This window comes from Apostichopus japonicus, chromosome 10, assembly GCF_037975245.1.
Source record: "Apostichopus japonicus isolate 1M-3 chromosome 10, ASM3797524v1, whole genome shotgun sequence".
Lineage (NCBI taxonomy): Eukaryota > Metazoa > Echinodermata > Holothuroidea > Aspidochirotida > Stichopodidae > Apostichopus > Apostichopus japonicus.
The window spans coordinates 17,298,781-17,322,171 of NC_092570.1; the positions used below are offsets into that span (position 1 = coordinate 17,298,781).

The 23,391-nt window shown below is 37.2% G+C and overlaps 1 protein-coding gene across 2 annotated transcripts in view; it reads left to right on the forward strand.

Annotated features, from left to right (window-relative positions):
* Positions 1-23,391, forward strand: part of LOC139975202 (peripheral plasma membrane protein CASK-like) — a 116,260-nt gene that overhangs the window by 84,566 nt on the left and 8,303 nt on the right. The window contains exons 12-18 of one of the 2 annotated variants that reach the window (XM_071982897.1): positions 5,216-5,341; positions 13,019-13,102; positions 14,105-14,290; positions 15,085-15,318; positions 16,119-16,318; positions 19,680-19,795; positions 22,807-22,887. In XM_071982897.1, coding sequence (XP_071838998.1) covers positions 5,216-5,341; positions 13,019-13,102; positions 14,105-14,290; positions 15,085-15,318; positions 16,119-16,318; positions 19,680-19,795; positions 22,807-22,887 — 1,027 coding nt within the window. The remainder of the gene's footprint in view (positions 1-5,215; positions 5,342-13,018; positions 13,103-14,104; positions 14,291-15,084; positions 15,319-16,118; positions 16,319-19,679; positions 19,796-22,806; positions 22,888-23,391) is intronic. The other variant, XM_071982898.1, reaches the window with a different exon arrangement.

Here is a 23,391-nt window from a genome sequence, read left to right on the forward strand (position 1 = left end):
AAAATCCGATTGAGAAAGTTTGTCTCCCACAAAATTGGATGCCATGTTCTACTGGTTGATTAGGAAAGCTATCATTATCTATGGCTTTTCTCATTCTCTCTGGATTTCTGGTGAACTGGTTTAAAACTAACAGATTCCATTATCAGAGGCCTTATCCTTGACTTCCAGTGGTCCTGTTTGATGTCACCGGCATTTTTGAAATTCGATACAGACTTGCATAAAGTGCCAGTAAAGTGTTTTTCCATCATGAATTCTCTTGCAAGTACTGTAGCGTACCGTACCGTTACTCCATTAAAGTCTTCAGCGAGACGATTCAAAGGATAATCAGTCATCTCGCTAGAGTCTATCGGTGGAAGTGTCACATCCTCTTTCTCTCTCTCTCTCCGTCTCTCTCTCCGCATCACCAGATGGAGTTATGTCCACCTCTTCATATGTAATCTCATCAAGCAGCATGTGTCTTCGTCTTCTTCTTCTTCTCCTCCGAGCTGTGAGATAAGACAAGTCATATCTGATCCATTGGATTGGAAATAATTACTATTGCGTATGGTTTCCTCCTCTACATATAAAATGGAATAAACTTCTTGCCACAGATGCCTCTAATTAAATACATCCACTGGATAATGCTTTTGGACCGAGCAAAAGTCCTCTTGTTTATGGATCTTACAGATTGTTTTCTTTTCGATACCTGTATTTTTACAAAGTTACGCAGTCCTTGTGTAGTGGTGATTAGTGATTATTATTGTATTTCGTGATCAATGCCACTGCGATGAATAAATGAAGGGAAGAGTGGTGAGGGGAGGGTTGGGGGTGAGGCAGAGGGTTGGGGGTATGGGTCTCCTTTGCACAGAGTGACCAATTCCAAATATGTACCTGTATATATAAAATGTATATATTATCTTATCGTTCAAAAGTAGTTTCTTTCAGAGCTACCTTTGTAAAACAGAGTTATTTCTTAACTTGAAAATGGAATATTGCAAAAATAAGTAACAAATCCCACTTCCCCCCCATGTCCCCCCCCCACGAACCCTTCTCACCTAGCATAGAGCAGTGGTCATTCATGGTGATGTATTTCCTTCTAGTTTCAGTGAGACACATTTGCCTAAAAAGGTATTGATTCTAACTATCCAACAGAGATATGTAGTAATCTTTGATTCTCACAATACAACATTGACCTTTACATTCACTCAGAAGTGATATAAACCTTTCTGGAATAAAAAGCTAGTATTGACTCAGTCTATCATTGAGGTACCTTATTATAGTTATATTAATTGATAATGATTTCACATACTGTGAGGTCTGCTCATGAACAGCCGTCTCTCTGTGTTACAGCTGTATATGGCAGGTAGATAACAACTGACACATGTTTGAACGGCTGGATGTGTCTGGATGCCCACAATACAGGGAGGGTCCAAAGAGTGGCAGAGAGGCGGAGAGGGGGGAAGAATTGACTTGCTGGGATTCCATAGTTTAAAAGATTAGGAAATGCTAAATATCTGATTAAGTTTGAAGTAGGGGAGGGGTTAGTGGGGTGAGAGAGGGGTGTAGGACGGGATGGGGGAGATTATGGATAATTATGATATAGGCTTTGTTTCTTCAGCAGTAATGCTTATGTATGATTAGCCCAACCATCTGGTACGGCGTTACATATGGTGGTAAATATTTATATGTTGATATTCAGATCAACGTATTGAGAAATGTAAATATTAATAAGAAACAGCGTTGCAGTACTCAGTGATTTTTATATCTGTAATAGGGTAATGTATAAACGTTGTATTTGTCTTAAGAACATTTGGAATTGTTATCCTTTTAACCATTTAAAGAGTTCAGGTATTGATGGTAGCCTCTTCATTATCTTTTTTCGACTTTTCAAATTCTTCAGTGTAGAGCTAAATATAGACCTATTTATAGACCTATTTATAGTCTAGATAAGGCTTAGAATACAAAGAATTCAACAGAGGAGGCCTTCACCTTCAACGAACCCCAGGGCCATTGGTACTCCCTCCTTTATAAGATCCTTCGTTTACTTCTATCTCTTCTAGATAGGATTAGCCACATATAAGTCAGTCAGGGGATTTTAGATCCTCCCATCCCACCACTCCCCCACCCCACCTTTGGAATCCTATCCAGGCCACTGGCTTAGCTATGTTATAGGAAATACTACCCAAGAAGATTAGACACAGCAGTGTTTCTGTGACTAATCCGTCAAAATTCTAATCACAAATTTTGTCTAATATTAGAGTGACATTCTCAAAGACTACTGTTTTTATGTTCATTTTTCAACTCACAGCGGTCATAAATTTTGCGCGTTGAGTTATTTCTGGAAAAGTTACTTTTTGACAGTTTAGTAAAGTGTACAGGTGTTAGTTAATTAATTTCTTCCATTGGTCTATTGGTCGTATTGTTTCGGGAAAGTAATTCATCTGTCTATATACCAGCTGTTTGGATTTAATTAAGAAAATCTTCCTTAATTGTGAGAGAGATTTTGACAGTATTAAATTCTTTTTTTGGAAGCTTTGGCTTTTTTTGAAAATGTCAAGATTTCAGATGTCACAAATCAATGTTAATGTTTGTCCCAAAATAGTCTTCTTGTGAGTCATTTAAGGTTAAGGCAGCTATTTTTATGTGGGTGCTAAATTTGGGCAATTTTGCCCAAAACTTGTGACAAGTACTCTGTAAAATTGTTTAATCTGTTAATATTAAACCATTTTCTTTCGATCTTGAAACTTTTTTTCATCATGACACAATTTTTCATAATGGCGTTCATCACATATGAAAATTTTCAAAATCGTTTATTTTTTTTAACATTTTGACTGACTTGTTGTTATTGATGAAAAATTTAACTATTCCTATCAATTTTGTTTTATGGGTTTTTAGTGTCAGTGAGTATAAAACAGAATGCCATAGGTATTCCTCATTAGCATGTTTAAATTAATTACTGTTTATAAAACTGTACTCTCGTGTTGAACTGAGACCTCATTTTACATAACCTCATGTAAATTTTATCCCCATCGGAGAAAAAAATGAACTCTTCGCACAATGCGACAAACAAGTTATTTTCCCACAAGCTAAATGTATTTTTTTATTGTTGCATTTCCATACATTTCAAATCGTTTGCCAACTTTCATACCTGACGAGAATATAAAACAAAATTACATATTTTTTAACTTCTCTTTTCATGGTCAAGCATGATTCCACCAGATTTGTTGACGAATTTGAGCCAAAAAATGCCAGAAATGAACATTGCTAAAAAGGGGGGGGGGGAATGAATAATGAATGAAACCTAAAATGCTGAATTGGTTCAACTTCAATGATATCATGCAACACTGTTCCTCTCTGAGAATTCTAAAAATGTGGCACAAGTCGATCTATAACACATTGATCACACAGGATTTGCTGTTCATTTTCTCTGGCCCTGGGTATGAATATTGCAGTACGGAGAAGCCGGCGTGAATTATCGTGACATCTGCAATTGCACTTGTTGCAGTCTCCTATAAACCTGAAGGGTAATATTAGTTCTCTAGAGGATTTGGGGGCCACTTTCATCAAACATGAAACGAGGGGGAAAAATTATATATCAAAATGAAGATGGTTTTTGGCAGTCAGTTCTTGCTTTCATATATAAACTGTTCATCGAGCTGGCTTATTTTAAAATTGTTTAAAAATTGTAATTCCTCGCTAGGTAGTGAAAGCCTTATCCTCTTTTAAATTATTCTTTTACATTTATTCTTTTATCTCTATGTGATCCCCTTTTGTTTGTTTTTTGCTCTCTCGACCCCGAAGTGCATCTTTCAATCTAACCGACGATGGTAGTGTGTGATTTAAGAGTGTTGATATCATTGGTCGGTGCTTGATGAGTATTATTCCGAAGCGGAATTGTTTCGCTTACGGGGGATTGACCCAGATATGAAATTGATCTCGCTCCTTCTGCAAACAGATTTTTAGCTATGAGTCCATAAAATGGAAAAACACGAGGGTATTAAATGTAGTGTTGAAGTTTTATTTTATTTTTGGTGGTGCGGGGGGGGGGGGGGTAGGGGGGAGTTGAAAGAAGAAGGTCAGGGTGAATTGATGGTACACGGATAAAGAATGATCGATGTTCTATTCATGAAGTGACTTCTCGCTTCATGTCAAAGACGTAATAGTTCTGTCGTATAGTTTGCAGTCTGCATGTGAAACACAATATTGAAAGATGCTGCGTATTAGGTACAGGGCCTCGGATTTGAGAGGGGCAATTAAGGCAACTCTTTTTAGGGCAGACTTGGCAACTGTATTGACATGGTAGGGCACCGTGGTCATTTTTCAGATTTTAATAGACCACCAAAGCAATTTTTCAAAGTGAGAGAAAAAAAAGACTGAAATGTCAGAAATTGTGAATGATTTTCTGAATTTTGGTTTTAATTTATATACATGTATAAGGCCTTTTGTATATTGTTTAAAGTCTAAAGTATATCGGATCATAAATAAAAATATTCACGATGCCACTAATTAATTGTCTTACCCCTTGGACTGTCCCAGTATGATCACACCAGTTCAATATTAAAACACCAAATTCCCCTGTGGTAATTCTCTTCCTCCCCTATCTCCCCTCCCCCCACCCCCTCACCCCATTATAATCGACTGCCTCATTACTCTTGACTCCGCAAATCCTATATTCTGCTTCCTGGCACATTTTGAGTCATCATCAGTAAGTGACGTCATTACTAATGCACCTTGTAGATAGGTGACTGACATGTTGTCATAGCGACAGCCAACTTAACAATTGTATCTTCTTCCATTGCCTGAGCATGCCACTCAGCGCTAATGGGTGGCATAATTGTGCAGTGCTCCCTGTCGTGTACACAGTGGGTCTCTGTGAGATGTCAACACATTGCACAGAGAACCGGCCAGGTTGCCAGATACGGTTTCAACAATTCTGTCAACTCTATTGTTTCTCATACATGTTAGAACTCCTGATTGCATTTCTTAAAGTCATTCTTATAAAATTGTGGAAGAATAATCGGGTATATATTTAACTTTACCTGTAAGACAAAAGGACTTGAGTAGTCCAATTAAGATTTAAAAATTTAATTTTAGAACAGAAGAAGAATAAAAAACAAAAAAAAACTTGATGTTATATCATAATTTATAATGGCAACAATTTTTGTAAAAAAAGTTGGAAAAATAATGGTTTCTTTTTCTTTTCCTTTTTCTCCATTTTCCCATATTTTGTTTCCAGTTGTATGACAAAATCAATACCAAGTCCAGTGAGCAGATGCCTAATAAACAGAATATCCCTTCAGACAGCGTCCTCAGAGCTCGAGATGTAAGTATTACATCTTTGTATGGAGACTCTCAACATGCGGTAAGAAAATCCCTCTCAATTTTGTCTTTTGCGCCATCAGCCAATAAAATCAACTATATCCCATCCATACACATTGTAAAGCAACAACGACAATACTAACAAGCATCCCTATTGGCTGTCATATCCATCGCTAAATGCAACGCTGCATCATACCGTGGAGGGTATCAGTAACAGGTAAAAGGGATTTCGTGGTTGTAATACCACGTACTGGTGATGTGGTCGAGTGGATAAAGGTGATGGCATTTGAAGCAATGAGGCAATTAGCAATTGGTTTGGGGTTCAATTCCCGGCCGGGTCATAGTGAGATGGGTTTTTCATCCAAGAGCAATCTACGGTTTTCCCATCTGAAATGAATTTTTTTAAATTGAAGAGCTTCCAAATTTGAGTTTCAATGTTGAATTGGGAGCCACCCGACGTGTAAGTCGTAATCCAATAGCCCTCTGCCGGTTTCTCCCACATTTGTGGTCGATGAAGCATCGTTAAAAATAACTGCTGATTATTGTTATTAGTAGTATTATAATAACCAAAGATGTCATGATTTGGAAAATTGTGGGCATTTTCGGATTGTGTAGTATAAATTAGTAAATTAGAGGGTGTTCAAATAACACACTTTTCTTTGAAATATAGGTTTTTGTAAAGATGGTGAAGGCTGATAAGGACATGGTGAGGGTTAGTAGGGGTGAGGGGAGGTGAGGTGGGAGGGATGAAAGGGGGGAGGATTATTTCAGAGTTATTAGGGGTATTGGTCATTTTCAATTAATGGAAATCATGAAAAGGATAATTTAATAATAGTCTTTGGAATGATGGTTATTAAACCCTTGTCATTACTTCATCTTTTAGGGTGATATCCTGTATCCTTACCTTATATATGGTTTAAAAACTCACTGCCAAGCTAATCAGCCAAACTCTTGCTAACAGCCATGACATATTAACAAGTCACCACTCAAATCAACCATTGTAACCTGCTTAACCATGTCTAGAGATGATTGGTAGGTCGTCATTACATAATATCTGACTTTTTCAAGCCAGTCCATTCGCCCACTGCATCCCATACTCATGATGTATCATGTGTCGAGCTAACATCTGAGAAATATTGACAACCATTACACCTGGTTCAATCATGCCTAGAGATGGTTTGTACCCCTTATCAATGACCCCCCCCACCCCTTCTCCCTCCAATCCTTCACAGAGCACCATAGCAATTCAGGTCAGTCTGTCACACAACCATTACACCTTGCTTAACCATGTCAGGACATAAATGGTATCATGTAACAAAATGACCCCCCCCCCATACAAATCACACAGCACCATGGCAATATGGGTCAGTCTGTCACACTACCATTACACCTTGCTTGTAACCCTTGTTTTGCATCTAGAGATAATAGATAACTCTTAACGATGACCTCCTTTGACCTCATTCCCCCCCCCCCAAACTTTCACCCATCTCCTCCATTCCCTTCAACATAATAGTGAACTTGCTCAGAGCTTGCAAAAGGTCAGTATTCTAACTTCTCTTTTTTGTGGTTAATATCCCATATTTTGTGACCACCTCATACTATTATTACATACATTGAGTATATTGCCATTTCATATAGACCTATGGGAAGCATTCTATTGGTTTAACCTATTTTTAAATTTGAGTATCTTGAAAACAAGAATCGCTATAGAAACTTGAAGAACACTATAAACTTTCCTTATATTTTCTTTTATTTGCCCTGGACTAAGACATACCTAAAATCATCGTTTATCATGCTAAAAGCTAGGTATGTTCTCTCAAATTTAAATACCACACTGCCAACCCCCCCCCCCCCCAATAAAAAAAAAACAGTGTCTGCTCATTTTAAGTAGTCACTCAATTGCAACAGCTACAATCATGATTGCCAAATGCATATTTGCAATTCTCAGAAATTGAAGCAGTTCATCCGGTTTCCCATTTGGAGGATTAAATTTATAGCTACCTTATATGCTTTCTGCTCTAGAACATCAAGCACTGCTGTAACATTGTTATAAACTTTCAAGAAACTGTAGTGTCTCGGTGGAACCATAAATGACTGGAGTGGAAATAGAAAATAAATGTGGCGAGAAACAGAATTACCCGTGAGGTCGTAAAATTGAAACTGGTAATTTTATTGCTTTGAAAACATTCTCATCAAAAAGATTCAAAAAAAAAAAAAATGGATTGCATTAAAAGATTAAACTAGATTGTGGTTTTCAAGAAATGGAATAAGATCCTTTTCATGAGAGAAGAGAAATCTCTCTCAAATTTCATTCTTCCTCTGTGTTAACCTAATTGTTTCAATCAACAAAGCCTGCATAACGAGTAGTTTTGACCATATTATGTATTTTTGCGTGTATGGGATTAACAGGCACCTTATACATTATGCCAAAAGGCCTCTTTTGAAAATGCTCATGAATATTTACATTCTCAAACAATTCAAGTACAGATTGACTGTTAGCTTCAGTAAAATTTGCTTAAACAGGATGACAGGAAGTAAAATCTTGATATGTCATAGACCAAGGAAAAAGAGAGAGAATAAAAAAATGTAGTGCTTATGATATTTCATTAAAGCTTTTCCATTTACAAAATGATCAATGCTAAAACAACCTCAGATGCTTAAAATGTCATTTCTCAAAAAAATGTGACATAGAAGTACAAATCTGGGCTAATAGCCTTTTTTTTTATTATTATGATGATAATTTTTTTTTCTAACATCCCTCCTTCAAAATGTCAGACTTAATTTTGTGCATTCATCCGTTAAGATTTGAAAATTTTGGTCCCTGATTTAAACATAATCATTCCTTTAGCTCAGTTCTTCTATGGTATTTCCAGCCTCACCAAATTTGTAGATTTTGATTTAGCAGAAACTTTATATTCATGACAGCAGCTTAGCAGACTATGACTGATTTCAACAAGCAGTATTAAATTATTTTTCTCTAGTTTGTTTGTAATATAAACAACTGCACATAAACGAAAATATGTGTGGTAGGCGGAAGTAAAAATTGCCCCAAACATAATATTACTGTGAATTTGATCCCTATCTCATTTAACTCATATGTCTGGAAAACTATTCTCTTGAGATCCCCTCTTTTAAATATTTTTAAAACTCTGTAAACAGGTTTCACATATTGAATAACATTTTTTCATGTTTGGAATGTTATGGATGAAAAAACATGTTCTCAATATCAGCAAACTTGAAGATATACAATTGTCTTCTAGGTGTAAAAAGTACAGCTTTGAAAGATAGTCTGCAGAACAGCTGTTGACCATCAAAGTCAAAATTGAAACAATAAAGTGTAGGAAACTGGAAAGAAAAATCATCCGTTGATATGTGTGGTTTACCAGCCTTCCTTTGGGTTGTACTTATTGTACAGTTCGTGGCAAATTACCATGTCCATGCTATAGCCGCATCATGATCATCACTGGCATCTTTTCAGAACCTTTCAGTAAATTGGCCACAAAAAAAGCAAAAAAACGAGAAGAAAACCCAAGAAAACATGATCTTCATCCGAGCCAGTTATGAATCCTGGTATTTACTCATTGTCTCAAGGTTGATATATCTGCATGCTATAATAAATAGACAAGAAAAAACAATGTTTAACAAGAGAGAGAGAAGAAGGATAGGCAGACTTTATGACTCCTCAACCGATTAACGGTAAAATAATCTCGGAATACGTCTCAGATTTAATACAACTGATAGGGTAGTTCAATCTCATATGGTTTGTCCGTCTTGATCAGAACCGATGCCTGTCAAACTGGGAGAGAAGATGACGAAGAAAAGAACAAATATATGTATCGTACTATCAGCAATGGCAGTTCAAAGACCTCACTCACTTTACAATTTTTATTGATAAAAACTTTTTTTTTTTTTAGAGGGGGGGGGGGTTTCTTGTGATTTCCCAGTGATATCTGGTCGATGTTGCTCATTGCTCCGTACGGAGCCTAAACTCCGGATGCAAATTGTTGAAGATTACTAAAGTCGCAGTTCTCTTCATGCGTAGGAAAATTAAATTTCGGATTCGGTCGTCGAAAGAAGGAAAAAAAAACAGAACTTTGTTCTGGTTCTTTTCACATTCGGGATGATAAGAGTGGATAAAGTAGAAAAGATAACTGCGGTAGCATTGACAGTGAGAAGAAAAAAAAGTCCAGAAATATAAAAACAAGTAGCAAATAAATCAGAAAAATGTGTGATGTTGCTTCGCAACGTTTTTGCAGCGGTGCTTGCTAATGGGTGATTAATGAAAGGCAATCAGTGGTCTTACTATAAATATCGTAATCAGATGGAAAAAAAAGGATGCTGGTAGAATTGTCTTAAATTCACTAGGAGTTGACTTGAGGAAGGGTGGCATTGGGGTGGGGAGTTTGAGATAGGGTTATAAACCCACACATTCTGGAACTTTCGATATAACCTTTTGGTGATGAAGGGAAGCCGTAGCCAAGTAGAACGTTTTCTTTTTGTGTGCCAGAAGAGATTCAAAACTACCTGCTTTGTGTGGGTGTTTGAATGATTTTAAAGGCCTTGCAAATAAATTCCAAAGTACTCATGAATACAGAGATGCATGTAACATGTCAGTTATATTATTGTATAGTGTACATGTAGCCCTTCCTTTCAGTATAGACACTAATATAGGAAAGTGGAAAATATTATAATTTACAGTAGTCTCTCACAAACCATGTAGGTTTCTATGCCAGCAGGTTAGAATAATTCAAAAACTGGATATTCTCTGATACCCACCCTCCTCCCCCAACCCCCTGGCCAGCGAGACAGACAGTTATAAGTTTGTTTATAAATTTTCAAAGTAACTGTTTTTTAAGAAATGGTCGACAGATTATAAGTTCAGCCTAACATTGAAACTATTTTAAAAAGTGAGCTAGATTTTTAAAACAGATAATGTGTTCTCCCCTCAGAAATTATCTACATTCTGGTTTTTATATCCTTTTTATTGTAATCTAATACAATTTTATTTCCCTTTTTAAATATTTTTTTGCTCCAGCTTTAATTGCAATCCTCTGAGCTTTTCACTGCTAATCCATACTGTACATGTGTAGCTGCCTATGTATATATATCTAAAGCGCTTCATATTAGCTGTCTTCATATTTCATTCATATACAGTTTGAAGTTTCCAATTATGCAGAATTTACAGTTTCAGTTTCCAATTAGTCGGCTGTGTTGCTGTGTTATTCTTAATATATTCGTAAAATGCAACATTGGTGTTCCTTGTTAGTTCGTCTACCTTAAAACAGGATTCACAGTTTGAAATTTCTAATTATGCAGGATTCACAGTTTGAAACTTTTTACTTATGTGGCTTAATTTCTGTATTATTCTTAAGATATATTTGTAAAATGCAGCATTGGTTGGGTTCATGTGTTTACTTCAGAATCATTTTTTTGATGGGAAAAAAAATGGCAGAGTTAAAAAAAAAATTAAAAAAATCATATTTGGGTGTTTTAAGGAAATTAATGGTATCCTTTGATTTCTTAATTAGTTTGCCAAATTTGTTTGTTTCGGATCGAAGAAGATGTTCCTGCTTGGTACTGCCATTTTTGTGTGTGGTGTTTTCTTGAATCCCATCAAGTTAAACACAGATTCCTGCTTTTGAGAACATCTTAATATGAAAATACAGGCTACTTTTGTGTATGACATTTTCTTGAATCCTATAAAGTCAAACCTCGATTCCTGCTTTTTAGAACATCTTAATATGGAAGTACAGTTTTTTGTTTTTCTTATCTAAAGTTCACTACATCATAGACTTAATCACCCAAACTATATTGTGTCCTTCCTCCTGCTCAAGTCAATGTGCTCTGCGTTTTCTATCCTCCTTCCGGAATCGTAAGCTCCATCAATTTTTACCAATCTGATCGAGATGCACTTTAGGTGAATTTCTCGGGCATGTTCAATCAAACACGCTGAGATGAGGTAATATTTACTCTGCTACCAGGTGTTAATCAACAACACATCAAAGGGCCCCCCGTTCTTTTATCAATAAAGTTTCTTTCCGATTCAGTTGCTAAGTAAAAGCTCTCAGCGAGGTGTTAGTAAAATGGTTTTTCGAGGTTGTTCGTTAAATTAGCAGCGCAATCAAGGATTCAATTCACAACATGAAAAACAGCAACAGAAAAAACCTAAAGTTAAAAAATGCTGTATTATTGCATTGTTTAATGTCATATCCTATGTGAAGGTTGAGGTAGCGAGGAAGGGGTAGGAAGGGAGGGGATGGATGGGGAAGGCAATGTAGGGAGGGAGCGGAACTTGGTTGAGGAAGCAGAGGATCAATTGTTAAGCAACCAATCGATCAAGCACATTTTATGGTGGATGGAACTGCAGCTGAGCAGTCCCATTCGTTAAACAGGTCAATATATTTTTGTCTGTATTGAGTATCTGTCTATTTATGATGCACAGAATTGATATAGAACTCGCATGTTGCATCATGTAATGGGGGATGTTATATAAGGCTGTCACATATCATTGGTCAACCTGTTTTATCAATGGATTCAAGGGTCGAAAATCTCCGGTCACTCTGAACAAGAGAGGGAAACGGTCATGAAAGGATGCATAACGTACTGATGCTTACTGATAAAATCCTGTTATATAAGATTATCTTAATAATCTGTTGATTTAGTGAAATAATTTGAAAAGTTAAGACTTGCCAAAAAAATGAATTATTACATAGTAAAATGAATTAAATGAAATGAATAGTATATCACAGAAAAGATTTGTCTTGAGTAAAAGAAAATGGGATCTAATTTCTATTAAAACTTTATCAATACAGTGACACGTATGTAAAGGATACTTTATATTTTCCACCTGCTCTGTGAGGCATCCATCAAAGTAATATTCTCCTTGCTCTGTCCATTTTGAGAACATTTCATGCGATAAATGTTTTTAGTAGGGAACAAGCTGATATGTTAATGGCCTCAAAAATTCCAAGAAAAACGGGGAGGGGAAGGTCAGGGAAACGTTTTTTTTACAGAGAGAAACTGAATGTTTTGGGACAGTTTAATCAAATAATCCTTGATTATGTTGAAGAAAAGTGGTTAGTCACGCTTCAGGACGGGGAGTGAATGCTTCGATACTAAAAGCACATCAAGAACTTCAGCTTATCAAATATCCATTCTAATGGGCACAGCTGTACACGTGAGCGAATTAAATCTCAGAGAGTGTTGTGTTCGCGAAAGCGATTTCAAATATCTACGTTATAGCAATATCCATGTTATGTCAATTAGCATTGATGACAAATCTGTACAGAAAGGAATAAAAACATGATAGCAGTGGGAAAAAAATACTTAATCCAGCTTTGTTAGAGCTGTTCAGAATGTTCTGACAAATCTATCGTGGCAGGGTTTTTTTTTTTCTTTTCTTTTTTTCCCATTTTTTTCTGTTTTCATTTTTTTTTTTTCCATTTTTTTTTATCATAATATTTCAAATTATGGTCTATTAAAAGCATTATGGCAAAATGCTGCAAGTCTGAAATTGAAAGATGGAGAGGCAATGTCGCTTGGGTCTTACTGTCTTCCATTTCTGAATCACGGAGTCTGCGACAGGAGTGAAACCGTTCTTCTGAAACGGAGAGTAAGAGATTGTAAGCGTTATTCAAGATATTTCTTTATGAATGATTGTTTTGATAACAAGTAACAGCCACAATTGAGTATTATTTTAATGCGTTCCTCTTATTTGCAGATTCTGGAATCGTTACACGCTTCAAACATAGATTCAACCGAAGCAGCGGAGTTAGAAGGAATTCTGACAGAGCCGTACTTCAAGGTAAGACTAAAGAGAGGATTATTGAGGACTCTAATATAGAGTCATGGCCATCAAAAGTATTGCAGCAAATGATCGATTTGGCCGGTAAAAATCTCCAGATTTGGATGGCGAAGGAAGGTGATACCGTACGTAATTTTGGTATTGAACCAGCATCGCGCATTCATGTGTGGTGTGACATTCCTAGAGATGTAGTCTGCATGAAAGAAATAGAAAGAAAAATATTACGTCACTGAAAATAACATTGTAACATGTTGATGCAGTTAAAAGAGAGACATACATGAATGTATCATTATCATCTAACACTATTGCAATGTTCTGTTTTTTCTTTTCATCCAAAAATGTGCAATGAACTTGAATGTTAGCCTTTTGAGTTTGTGAGTTTTAGAGTTTGTGAGTTTTTTTGAGTTTTAGAGTTTGTAACACTTGCAACCTCAGCCCCAATTCTTATATGCAAATTAAGCTAGGTTACGTACAAGTTATACCTGCTATAAAAGCTGTAGTTGGTTCAGTCTTTAGTGTTTAAGATTGCTATGAAATATAACAAAACGACTTTTCTGGTATTTTAACCATCTCTTGCAATATTAAAGCACCAGAACCTACAGTAGCAATATAATGTTCAGCATGTTGGCATGGGAGTTAAGTCACACTACATTGACAGCCAGCCCCTATAGCCTTTAGCACACAATTTGTTTCACAATCAGGGTTGATTCACACCCAAAGGATCGATAGTTCAGTTTTGAATTCAGAAATGAAGAGTTTGATTATTTCCCCTGACGGCCCCCACTTACAGACTTAACACCCATGTGCATGCATGTCTATGTCAACCTTTCTTTTATACAGTACAGTTCTTGCATTTCAATATGTAAATGAGCATGCCAATAGATCATACATATACTAAGTCTCTTTCTGAAGGGAAAGTCTTGGTAATATTACTAGTAAGATCGAAGAAGCAGTAATGTTTACCTTCACTTGTATTTCTTCTTCAACCTCATTTTTATTCAGGCTCTCCTACAAGCCCACGATGTGGTAGCACATGAAGTCTACAGTACCCATGCCATTCGCGTCACACCGCCCCCAGTTTCGTGCTTTCTCAACGGTGAGCAGTCTCCCAACGGCAACATGGAAAACGGAGAGAAAGTAACCAGAGTTAGACTCGTCCAGTTTCAGAAAAATTCAGATGAACCACTGGTGAGTTTTCCTTGAAGAAAGAAATGTGACCGTTATCCTCCAACCCCTCCCCCCCCCCCACATTCTCTCTCTTCCCAATGGTGCACCTGTAGCCATGGAGACGGAAGCTCTGTGGGCCTCCTCCGTTTGGCTGAAGTTAGGGCAAAGCTCGACCCTGCCATTGTCTTCCCCCATCTTTGAGTTATGTATTTTAAGGTTAATCTACTGTAGCTTGTTCGATGTAAACATGTGACGGAGATTTCGTAACCGGCAGTTGGTATCAAACTCTCTCCGTAATTGCTATTTGAGGCCTGATGAGCTGCCCTTAGGACATTTTGAGGTATAAAAGGAAAACAATTTGGAGAGAGAGTGTTAATTAAAGAAGGGAAAAGTCATCTACATGATGTTAGATGGTCCCTACTTCTGAGCCTCTTTTTGGTTTCTTGTTAAGTCTTCAATATTCTTTTTGGTTTTCCAAAAATGTCAAGGTGTCATTCGATTCTCGTTGTCGGAATCTCCGGAAGGCTAGGATAACCTTCTAGTGATGGGCAATTATTCTGACAAAGACAATATTCCTGAATGTTAAAGCAACAACATGCATGTTCTGTAAATATATTGTCGGTGACAAAATTCACATCTGTCAACGTTATTAACATTATAACCATTACGGATCGAATCATTTGAAATTTGGCTACCTTTTTTCTCTTTTTCTTTATTCCTTGTTTATTCATTCATTTATTTATTAATTTATCTATTTATATATTTATATATTTATTTATATATTTATATATTTATTTATTTATCTTGGTCATCAGGGTATCACCCTCAAGATGAACGAGGACAGACGATGCATCGTGGCCCGCATAATGCACGGCGGTATGATCCACAGGCAGGCCACGCTCCACGTCGGGGACGAGATACGAGAGATCAACAACGTGTCGGTGGCCAATCAGACCGTGGAACAGCTACAGAGAATGCTCAGCGAGCTGCGGGGAAGCATCACATTCAAAATTGTCCCCAGCTACAGGTCCGCACCTCAGCCCTGCGAGGTATGTACCACCGACGGCAAGAGTAATATGGAACTTGATCCGAGGCTTACAGGGAACATAGATAATTAAAAAAATGCTCAGAATTACTATTTGTTGAAGCAAAATTCTGAGAATATCATGACATTTTTTTATTTTGCAAAAAGACCCAAGTCTTGAAACTTGATTAAAATTCATACCATTTGTAGCACAGAACTATTAAGTACTTCAGTCAAATATGAAGTATCCATTTACCATTCTCTGTATTTGCTTCTTCTCCTTGTAACAACTGCAGGCTCACTCGACCTCGTGTAGAGCCACCAGTTACCTGGTTAGTACTGTCCTCTGTGATTATACCAGTTGGTTGTACTGCCCAACCCCCCCCCCCACATGACCCCCTACTGCCACCCCACTCCTTCTTAGTCCTATTCTGGTGTCATGTTTAAAAGAAGCCTGGTAGACAGTAGCTAGTATTTAGCATTTTTTCGATCACTACAGACGGAGTTTCATTTCACCAGATGTGTGTCTTTCTTACATGATTTTATCTGCTAAAAATCACAACTTTTAAATTACATTGTGTTAAAAGAAAAGAGGTAAAAGAAGCTTGGAAGACAGTAGCTAGTATTAAGCATTTTATGATCATTACAAACAGTTTCATTTCTTACATGATTTTATCTGCTAAAAATGCAAAATTTTTAAATAACAGTGGAAATCTTTCACCAAATTACCTGACTAACGCTACACATTTTCGGATGGTTATTCGGTCTGAAATTATCGCTCTCGGTGCCTGTTTTTAACGATTCAGTCGTCTCTCACCGTTTCAGATTTACGTCAGGGCGCAGTTTGACTATGACCCGGGTCAGGACGATCTCATTCCCTGCCAACCGGCCGGTCTCAGCTTCAAATGTGGTGACATCCTTCAGATCATCAGCAAAGACGATCACAACTGGTGGCAGGCCAGGAAAGAAGGTGACCCTCTAAACGGTACCGCCGGACTAATACCCTCACCAGAATTACAAGAGTGGTAAGGAAAACAATTCCCTACTGAAATTTGGACATATACAAACATTCTCTTTACATAAATAAGTTTTTTAAGTGGGGCAGAGAAAAATTTAACACAAATGTGAAAGATGTGTGACACTTTGTCGTATACAGAACGATAGGCTTTTGAGTACAGGAAACAAATTCTTGTACCTGAGGTGTTACAGGTATTACAGATATTACAGGTATTACATGACACGTGAATGCTAGATTATTCTCTGTCTGGTGGCCTGTATCAGAGTCATTGGTTCCTCTGTTGCACAATTGTTGTGAATGGACACAATTATAGAGGGGGTACTGTGCACAGGGCTGTCTGCAGCACTGCAGTTTCCACTTGCACTGTGTAATTTTTGTATGGGGAGTGTTCTATGAATAAATGTTAAAGAACAGCAAGTGCAGGTATGATGCACAAGCTTTAGGGCAAGACTGACAAATTTCTGGAATTGGTATGACCAACCTCCCCACCCCCTCCTAGCCTTAAAGAGGTGAGCTTTATTCGGTCCCTTTTGTTCAATTCATCAGTATCTTCAAGGTGCTTCAGTTTGCAGCTCAGTGTCAACAAAAGGATTTCTTCTGGCTTTCATTGTGCTATCACAAATGCTAACTCATTCTGTACAATGTAGAAAGTTGTTAGGTTTTGTCATATCTATGTACATAAATCTATCATACCAAAACATTGACTGTCAAAACCTGACAGTTAAATTACTATCTCTCTCTATTCCTCACTCTGTATCTCACAATAATGCGAGAGACAATACTGTCATGAAGGCTTTCAAAATTTCCATAAAAATCCCTCCCCCCCCAAAAAAAAACAAAGACATCTTATCCATGGAGAAGTGTGAATTTATTGACCTCATTTCGATACCTAAAATTGTTAATGACATAGCATGGATTATATTTACTATATGGTACAAATTGATGATTGTAAATGACCTATTTTGGGCTGGTCGTACAACGCTACGTTCTTCGCTCCATCGATCCATCACATCGGACTCAAAGACCAGATCTGTCAAGCTTGGTTTGACTCTACACTTGACTGAGAATTCCCTCCCTCTCTCCCTCCGTTATAAATTTATAAGTCTGCCATGTTCATTCCATCCCTTGCCTTCTGCTTCAAGAATGGTTTAAGTTCAATTTCTGCTAATGTAGTTCTGCTACCCGAGGGGACATTTCTGTCTGAGGCATCAGCAGGCACTTCAAGTACCATCTTAATTACGGTCGTTCCCGTGCACTTTTACTAATTTCCTTGCCTCTCTCTTTCTCTCTCTCTGTAGAAATCATTTCTTAGCACATTAGCATATCAGCAGTTGCTTTGCCTCCCCCTATTCATTTATTCTTTTAACTTTACTACTAAAGGGAATTTTTTTTTCCTGCTATCAGTGTGCACAGTGTAGTGTAACTATATTCTGTTGAATTTTTATTTTATATGCATTTGTGAAAAAGGATGTTTTGGGGCTCTGGATTACTTATGACAGAGCTTATAATATAAAATCATCTGGGAGAGAGGTTTTGGCAGTAAAGGATTCTTTATACAAAAGTCAGACAAGACCAAGTTTGAGAGAGGTTTGCAACTATGAAGTAGAAAGATTGTGAATATATGGAATTTAATTTAAATCAACCTTGTCGTATTCTAACACAATCATTCTTCTCAGTTCCCTCCTCCCCCACTCCCAAGGGATGGCCAGTGCCCAAACCCCTTTCACAAGATATAATTAAAGAATATCTGAATATCCTGTCACATTTATCATAAATGTTACAAATGCATAGCTATTGCCCAAATCATCATAATATAGGCATTGCCAATCCTGAACCACATCTTGCCACAGGTGTAGTTATTGGCCAAACCATTGTCACACAGAGATGGCCAGTGCCCCAGCCAATCTGCCCCAGGCATAGTCTTGTGCCCAAAGCCCCTGGCTGAGACATTGTGACACAAGTGTACCATCCACGATGCTGTTACACAATAGTTATAATCTTCAATACATTAAATGCTGTATGGTGAATTACCCCCTGCTCTATGTCAACTCTCTGTAGCTGACATTGGCTGACAAGCTACACATATAATTAAGAAAAATGTCATGATGTTTTTCCATCCTTTGGGAGAGTTCTTGTAAGTGTTATTTCAAGTAATGGAAGGTCATTTCCTGCATGATTGGTTTAAGGCCAGACAAGCTTTGTGGAAAATGATCAAGGTGGTTATGTCTTATCTCCGACCTTCTGAAAAAAACATATATTAAACAGTTTTTAAATCACTAAATAATATGAGAATATGATAGCAAATATTGGAAGTGAGAAATAAGAAGGGTTGTACAACAGATGAGTAAGGTATGTAAATACTCTGTAGTGTGTTCATGTGTATGTTAAAAACATTCATGTTTTATGGAAAAACAATTATTTGATGTAAAAAATTCATATCCATGACTGTGTAGTAATGTGTGGTAATGTGGGTTAGGTATTTCATATACATTTGCTGAGAGATTCTACAAGATGAAATTACAGAATGCTGTGTGATGTGAAGGAAAGAGCGCGCTCAGAGGCACCTAGTACAACCTCTCTTGGGAATAAATCGCTATTTCCCTGATGTTTATAGCAATGATTTAGGTTTTCTCAAATTTTCTAGTTTAATACAAAATACTGAAACACAATGCCCTCTGTGTTACTAAGTCACTCTACATTTGAATACGTTTGAATAGCAATTTTGAATGTCTTTGGCATTGCATATGGCTGTGTGATAGAAGACATCATGAGATGTTGGAATTTCTAGAAAAGATGGCAACTGGTTGTTGGTTCATGTTTGTGTTGGATGTTTTATACTAAACAAGAAAACAGCTACAGTAATCTATTCAGCTTGAAGTATGCTATGAAGTCTTACCAACAATATTTATCGTATTCTTTTGTTTCTAAATGAATAAATTAAATTCCAGTGCTTCCACAGATGTTAAATACTAAACTACATGCACTGTTAAAAGCAAACAAGATGAAAAAAAAACTTCTTTCTGAGAGCTTTGGGTAAAACTTCAATACTCCCCTTTAACCTTTTTACTCAATAACATTGGGAAGGCTTCAGCTGTTGAGGGAGGCAGTGTACGTTATTATCTCTTGAAAATTGAAATGCAATAAGTGACACCTTCATCTTTTTACAACTCGTTTCTTTTCTTGATTTAAATTTATAACCTTATCCTTCTCTCTATACTTTTTTCTCTATCCGTGTGGTCAAAATTAAAGTTTTCACTCGAGGAGACATTTTCCTCTCTAGTGAACTGCCTCTCACGAGGTTAATAAATCTTTCACTATGTTATTTATCCACTCTCCATTCGGGTTTTCTGTTTTTGTTTTTTTCGCAGGAGAGTGGCTTGTCTGGCAATCGAAAGAGCTAAGAAAGACTCGCAAGCCTCTTGTACGTGGTTCGGTCGCAAGAAGAAGCAATACAGGGATAAGTACTTAGCCAAGCATAATGCAGGTTAGTATCCTCCTGAGCCCCCCCCTTTCCGACTGACCCTCCACTTTAACCAAACAATGTACATATTGTAATGTAATGTAAATAAAATCTTATATAGCGCACTATGCACGATGCATCTGTGCGCTTTACAAACAATCTAGAAAATTCAATGACAAAAAACATTCAATACAAAAAAAAGTAAATACAATACCATCTACAGAAATATACAGGAATATGAGAAGTTTGATTGTGTGAACATTTTTCTGCAACCCCAGCAGATTTACCCTTCAAGAAAGCTGACCTTCATGGAATGATCTGAGTTTCAATTAGGTTGTTTGGTCAGTTATTAAGTTTCACATAAGATCAAATCGGAGGGGGAAAAATGCATTTGACTTTCTGTGTTGTCTGCGTGTGGTAATAATGTGACATTGATGATTCAAGGTGAATTATCGGTAGCGGTAGATTTGGATCGATCCGATTGGCTGCTTTAATGTTTGTTCAAAGTTTGACATGCTCAAATAAGCCAAGTGTCTTAAATCATTTTCGTTATGGTCTGATGAATAGAAGCTAATTATGTACGTTCGTACTTGTCATGAAGCACATGAGAGTCAGCCGGTATTACTCTCTGGAGTGAAATTGGACAACATTGGATGAGTACTCTGGCTCCATCTTCCCGTTTCCTCCTCTTCTCTCCCACTTCATCTCCCACTCCTCACACCTCAAACTTCTACCTCGCCTCACTTTCCCCTCATCCCTCTCAACCCCTCTCCCTCTCACCCCCTGTTTCTTATCTCTCTGCACACTGTGCCTCCCAACTTCCCCCCCCCACCCTCTCCTCCACTTCCTTCTCTCTGCCACTGCCCCCCCCCACCACACTTTACTTTGATCCCTTTGCTGCAGATAAATCAAGACTCTAACTTGGTGTTGTGCTTTTATGTGGATCACAAGTCATTTTCATAGCATGATTAAGATCAGATTTGATTCTGATACCAAGAGGTTCTGCAATTTGTACAATTCCCATAATGAGGCAATTCATTTTGCTGATTAGCTATTAGTCTCAACTCACAGATTATGAAGAAGAGGTTGACAATTTTCCGTATTTCTGATTATTCAATCACAAGGTTGTGTTTTGGTTCAATACTTGAAAGGCTTGGTAAAATTGGCCAATGAAAATGAAAAGAATGCTTTGTATATAGCTTTAGGAATGTGTCTTTTTATCCTATTTTGAATGACTCGACCAGGGCGTACGTAACCAACCCCATCATGAAGTATAGAATTTTAGAATCGGGTATTTTCTCTGCGCTGGCCTGCTGTAATAAACCACAAATAGCGCAGAATCAATATATCCTGTTTGAATTTCTTTGGTCGTGATATTAATGGTTGGACTGAACATCTGTTGTTTAATGGGATGTGATGAAGCATTATCAATAAAAAGGTTTCTGTTAATAATATGATGGCAAATATCCCAATCTTGAAAATAAAGGTATTTAAAAAGGAGAAAACATGAAACCAATCACCTTGGGACATTTGCACGGATGTTAAACTTGTCGGTCAGCGTGTCGTTGTGGTATTGATTTCGTCCTGAGGCAGTTGGAGAGGCTTAAAGATCAGATGGAGATAAGAGGTGGAAAAGGAGAAAAGAATGTATAGAGGGAAGCAAGGAACACCATGGCTAGAGTTTACACGTCTGTTGTATGCCTTTCGACAGAAATGACAGTAAAAATGCAAAACTGAATGTGGGTAGTTAATTGGGTTCTGGGTTTATATGTTAGGACGTTCCTGCAGAGTAGAGAGAGATAGAGTCGGGCTAGAGAAGGAAACATACACGATGTGTTGCGTGCATTGTGTACATTTATTTACGAGGTGTCTCACTCAAAGACCCGGTACTAGAATGCTATCCAAAACTAATAAGGGGTTAATCAACGGTCTAGCGTGCGTTACTCACAGGATTAATACACGATCGGGGGATAATGCAAGCGATGCACGAGGGCGGAGCCCGAGTGCATCCAGCAATAGCATTAACACCCGGAGTGCATTAATCATGTGAGTATAGCACGCTAGACCGTTGATTAAACCCGTTCATTCATACACTACCATTTGTGTGGGGGAAAAATCATAAAACAAAACATTTTTGGTTACATATAACCAAAGATTTATTAAAGTGATGCCCCGTAATTTTACCGTGCGTTACTCACAGGATTAACCACGGTCAGCGGACCTGAATGGACCAATAGGATTTAGGAATCTTTACTAAGTATGAATGAACAGCAGTTTAAAGCTGCTACTACTACTAATTAACAAACAAATGACAGAAATGACATTGAAATACACAGCCGTCTAAATACTTTCAATATGCAAATAAAGTTATTATTCACAATATAGACAATTTACATAACATAAAATGAAGTCTGACAGTAGCATCAGAGTGTCCTGTACGAAAGAGCCAATATATGGTGTTAATGTCTCATGTCTCAAATGAAATGCACATCTTGGTTATAACCAAACCTAAAAATGTTAGTATTAATTGCTATTCCACACAACAATGTGTAATAAGGCAGTAAAGTTGTAGGTTATGGGTAACTAAGTGAATCAGGATTGTGAAGGATCATAAGAATTGTGGATACTTTTTTTTATGGAAAAATACTGAGATATTTATTGCAACAGTTGGAAGATGTTTTTGTTTCTTTAAATATTTCATGTAATTAAGCTGATAATTTCAACATGAACTGTGTATCACAGTTATGTGATCTTGCAAGGCAGTAACTTGCAGAATACTATTGTCGCCAACTCTGTGTAGACCAGCGTCTCTTAAACATCAAAGTCGATATTGTGATCTAACCTTAGAAACCTACCCAAAAGATCTAACCGTAGAAAACTCTGGAGACAGGGTGTCAATTTCTTCAGCTTGAAAAATTTGGCAGGAAACCCCTGATATTGTGAACAGACATGTTTGATGATTGTGTATATAAGTTATCCATTTCATATTTTACTTTCTTCTCCCCTTCTCCCCCCCCCCCCCCCTTTCTCTCTAGTTTTTGATCAGCTTGATCTAGTCACATATGAAGAAGTTGTGCGGCTTCCTGCTTTCATGAGGAAGACTCTAGTGTTGCTAGGTGAGTTTCACAACCTTTTTTTTTTCCTTTTTTGGGTGCCAGCGTCGCCACCTGCATCTCGACACTTCCCTCGAGAGAGATACTTTTTTATTTCGTCTTGAATTATTAATTTTTGTAACATTTTGTCTTTTTCAGTTGACATGTCTCACTTGAATTGACAAAAAATTACGATGGAGTAAAAAAAAAAGTTGTTACTGACTTTAATAGTGAAGACCTCATGGAATATGTCATAACTATTTAATTAAAAATGGAGCCTTTGTGGGGAACCATCTTTAAAGTAGCCATTTTATGTTTCCATGGGAAAATTGGAAGCACTGTTCAATAGGAATTAGGACCAAATAGACGACACCAACATTCTGTGGTAACTTGACCTATGCCTGGACCTAATTAGTCCAATTAGTCCATTAGCATATAAAGTTCCTATAAAGCATATATTTAAAGCATATATAAAGCATATATATCCATATAAAGTTACAGGGCTAAAAGTTACTGTTAATTAAACAG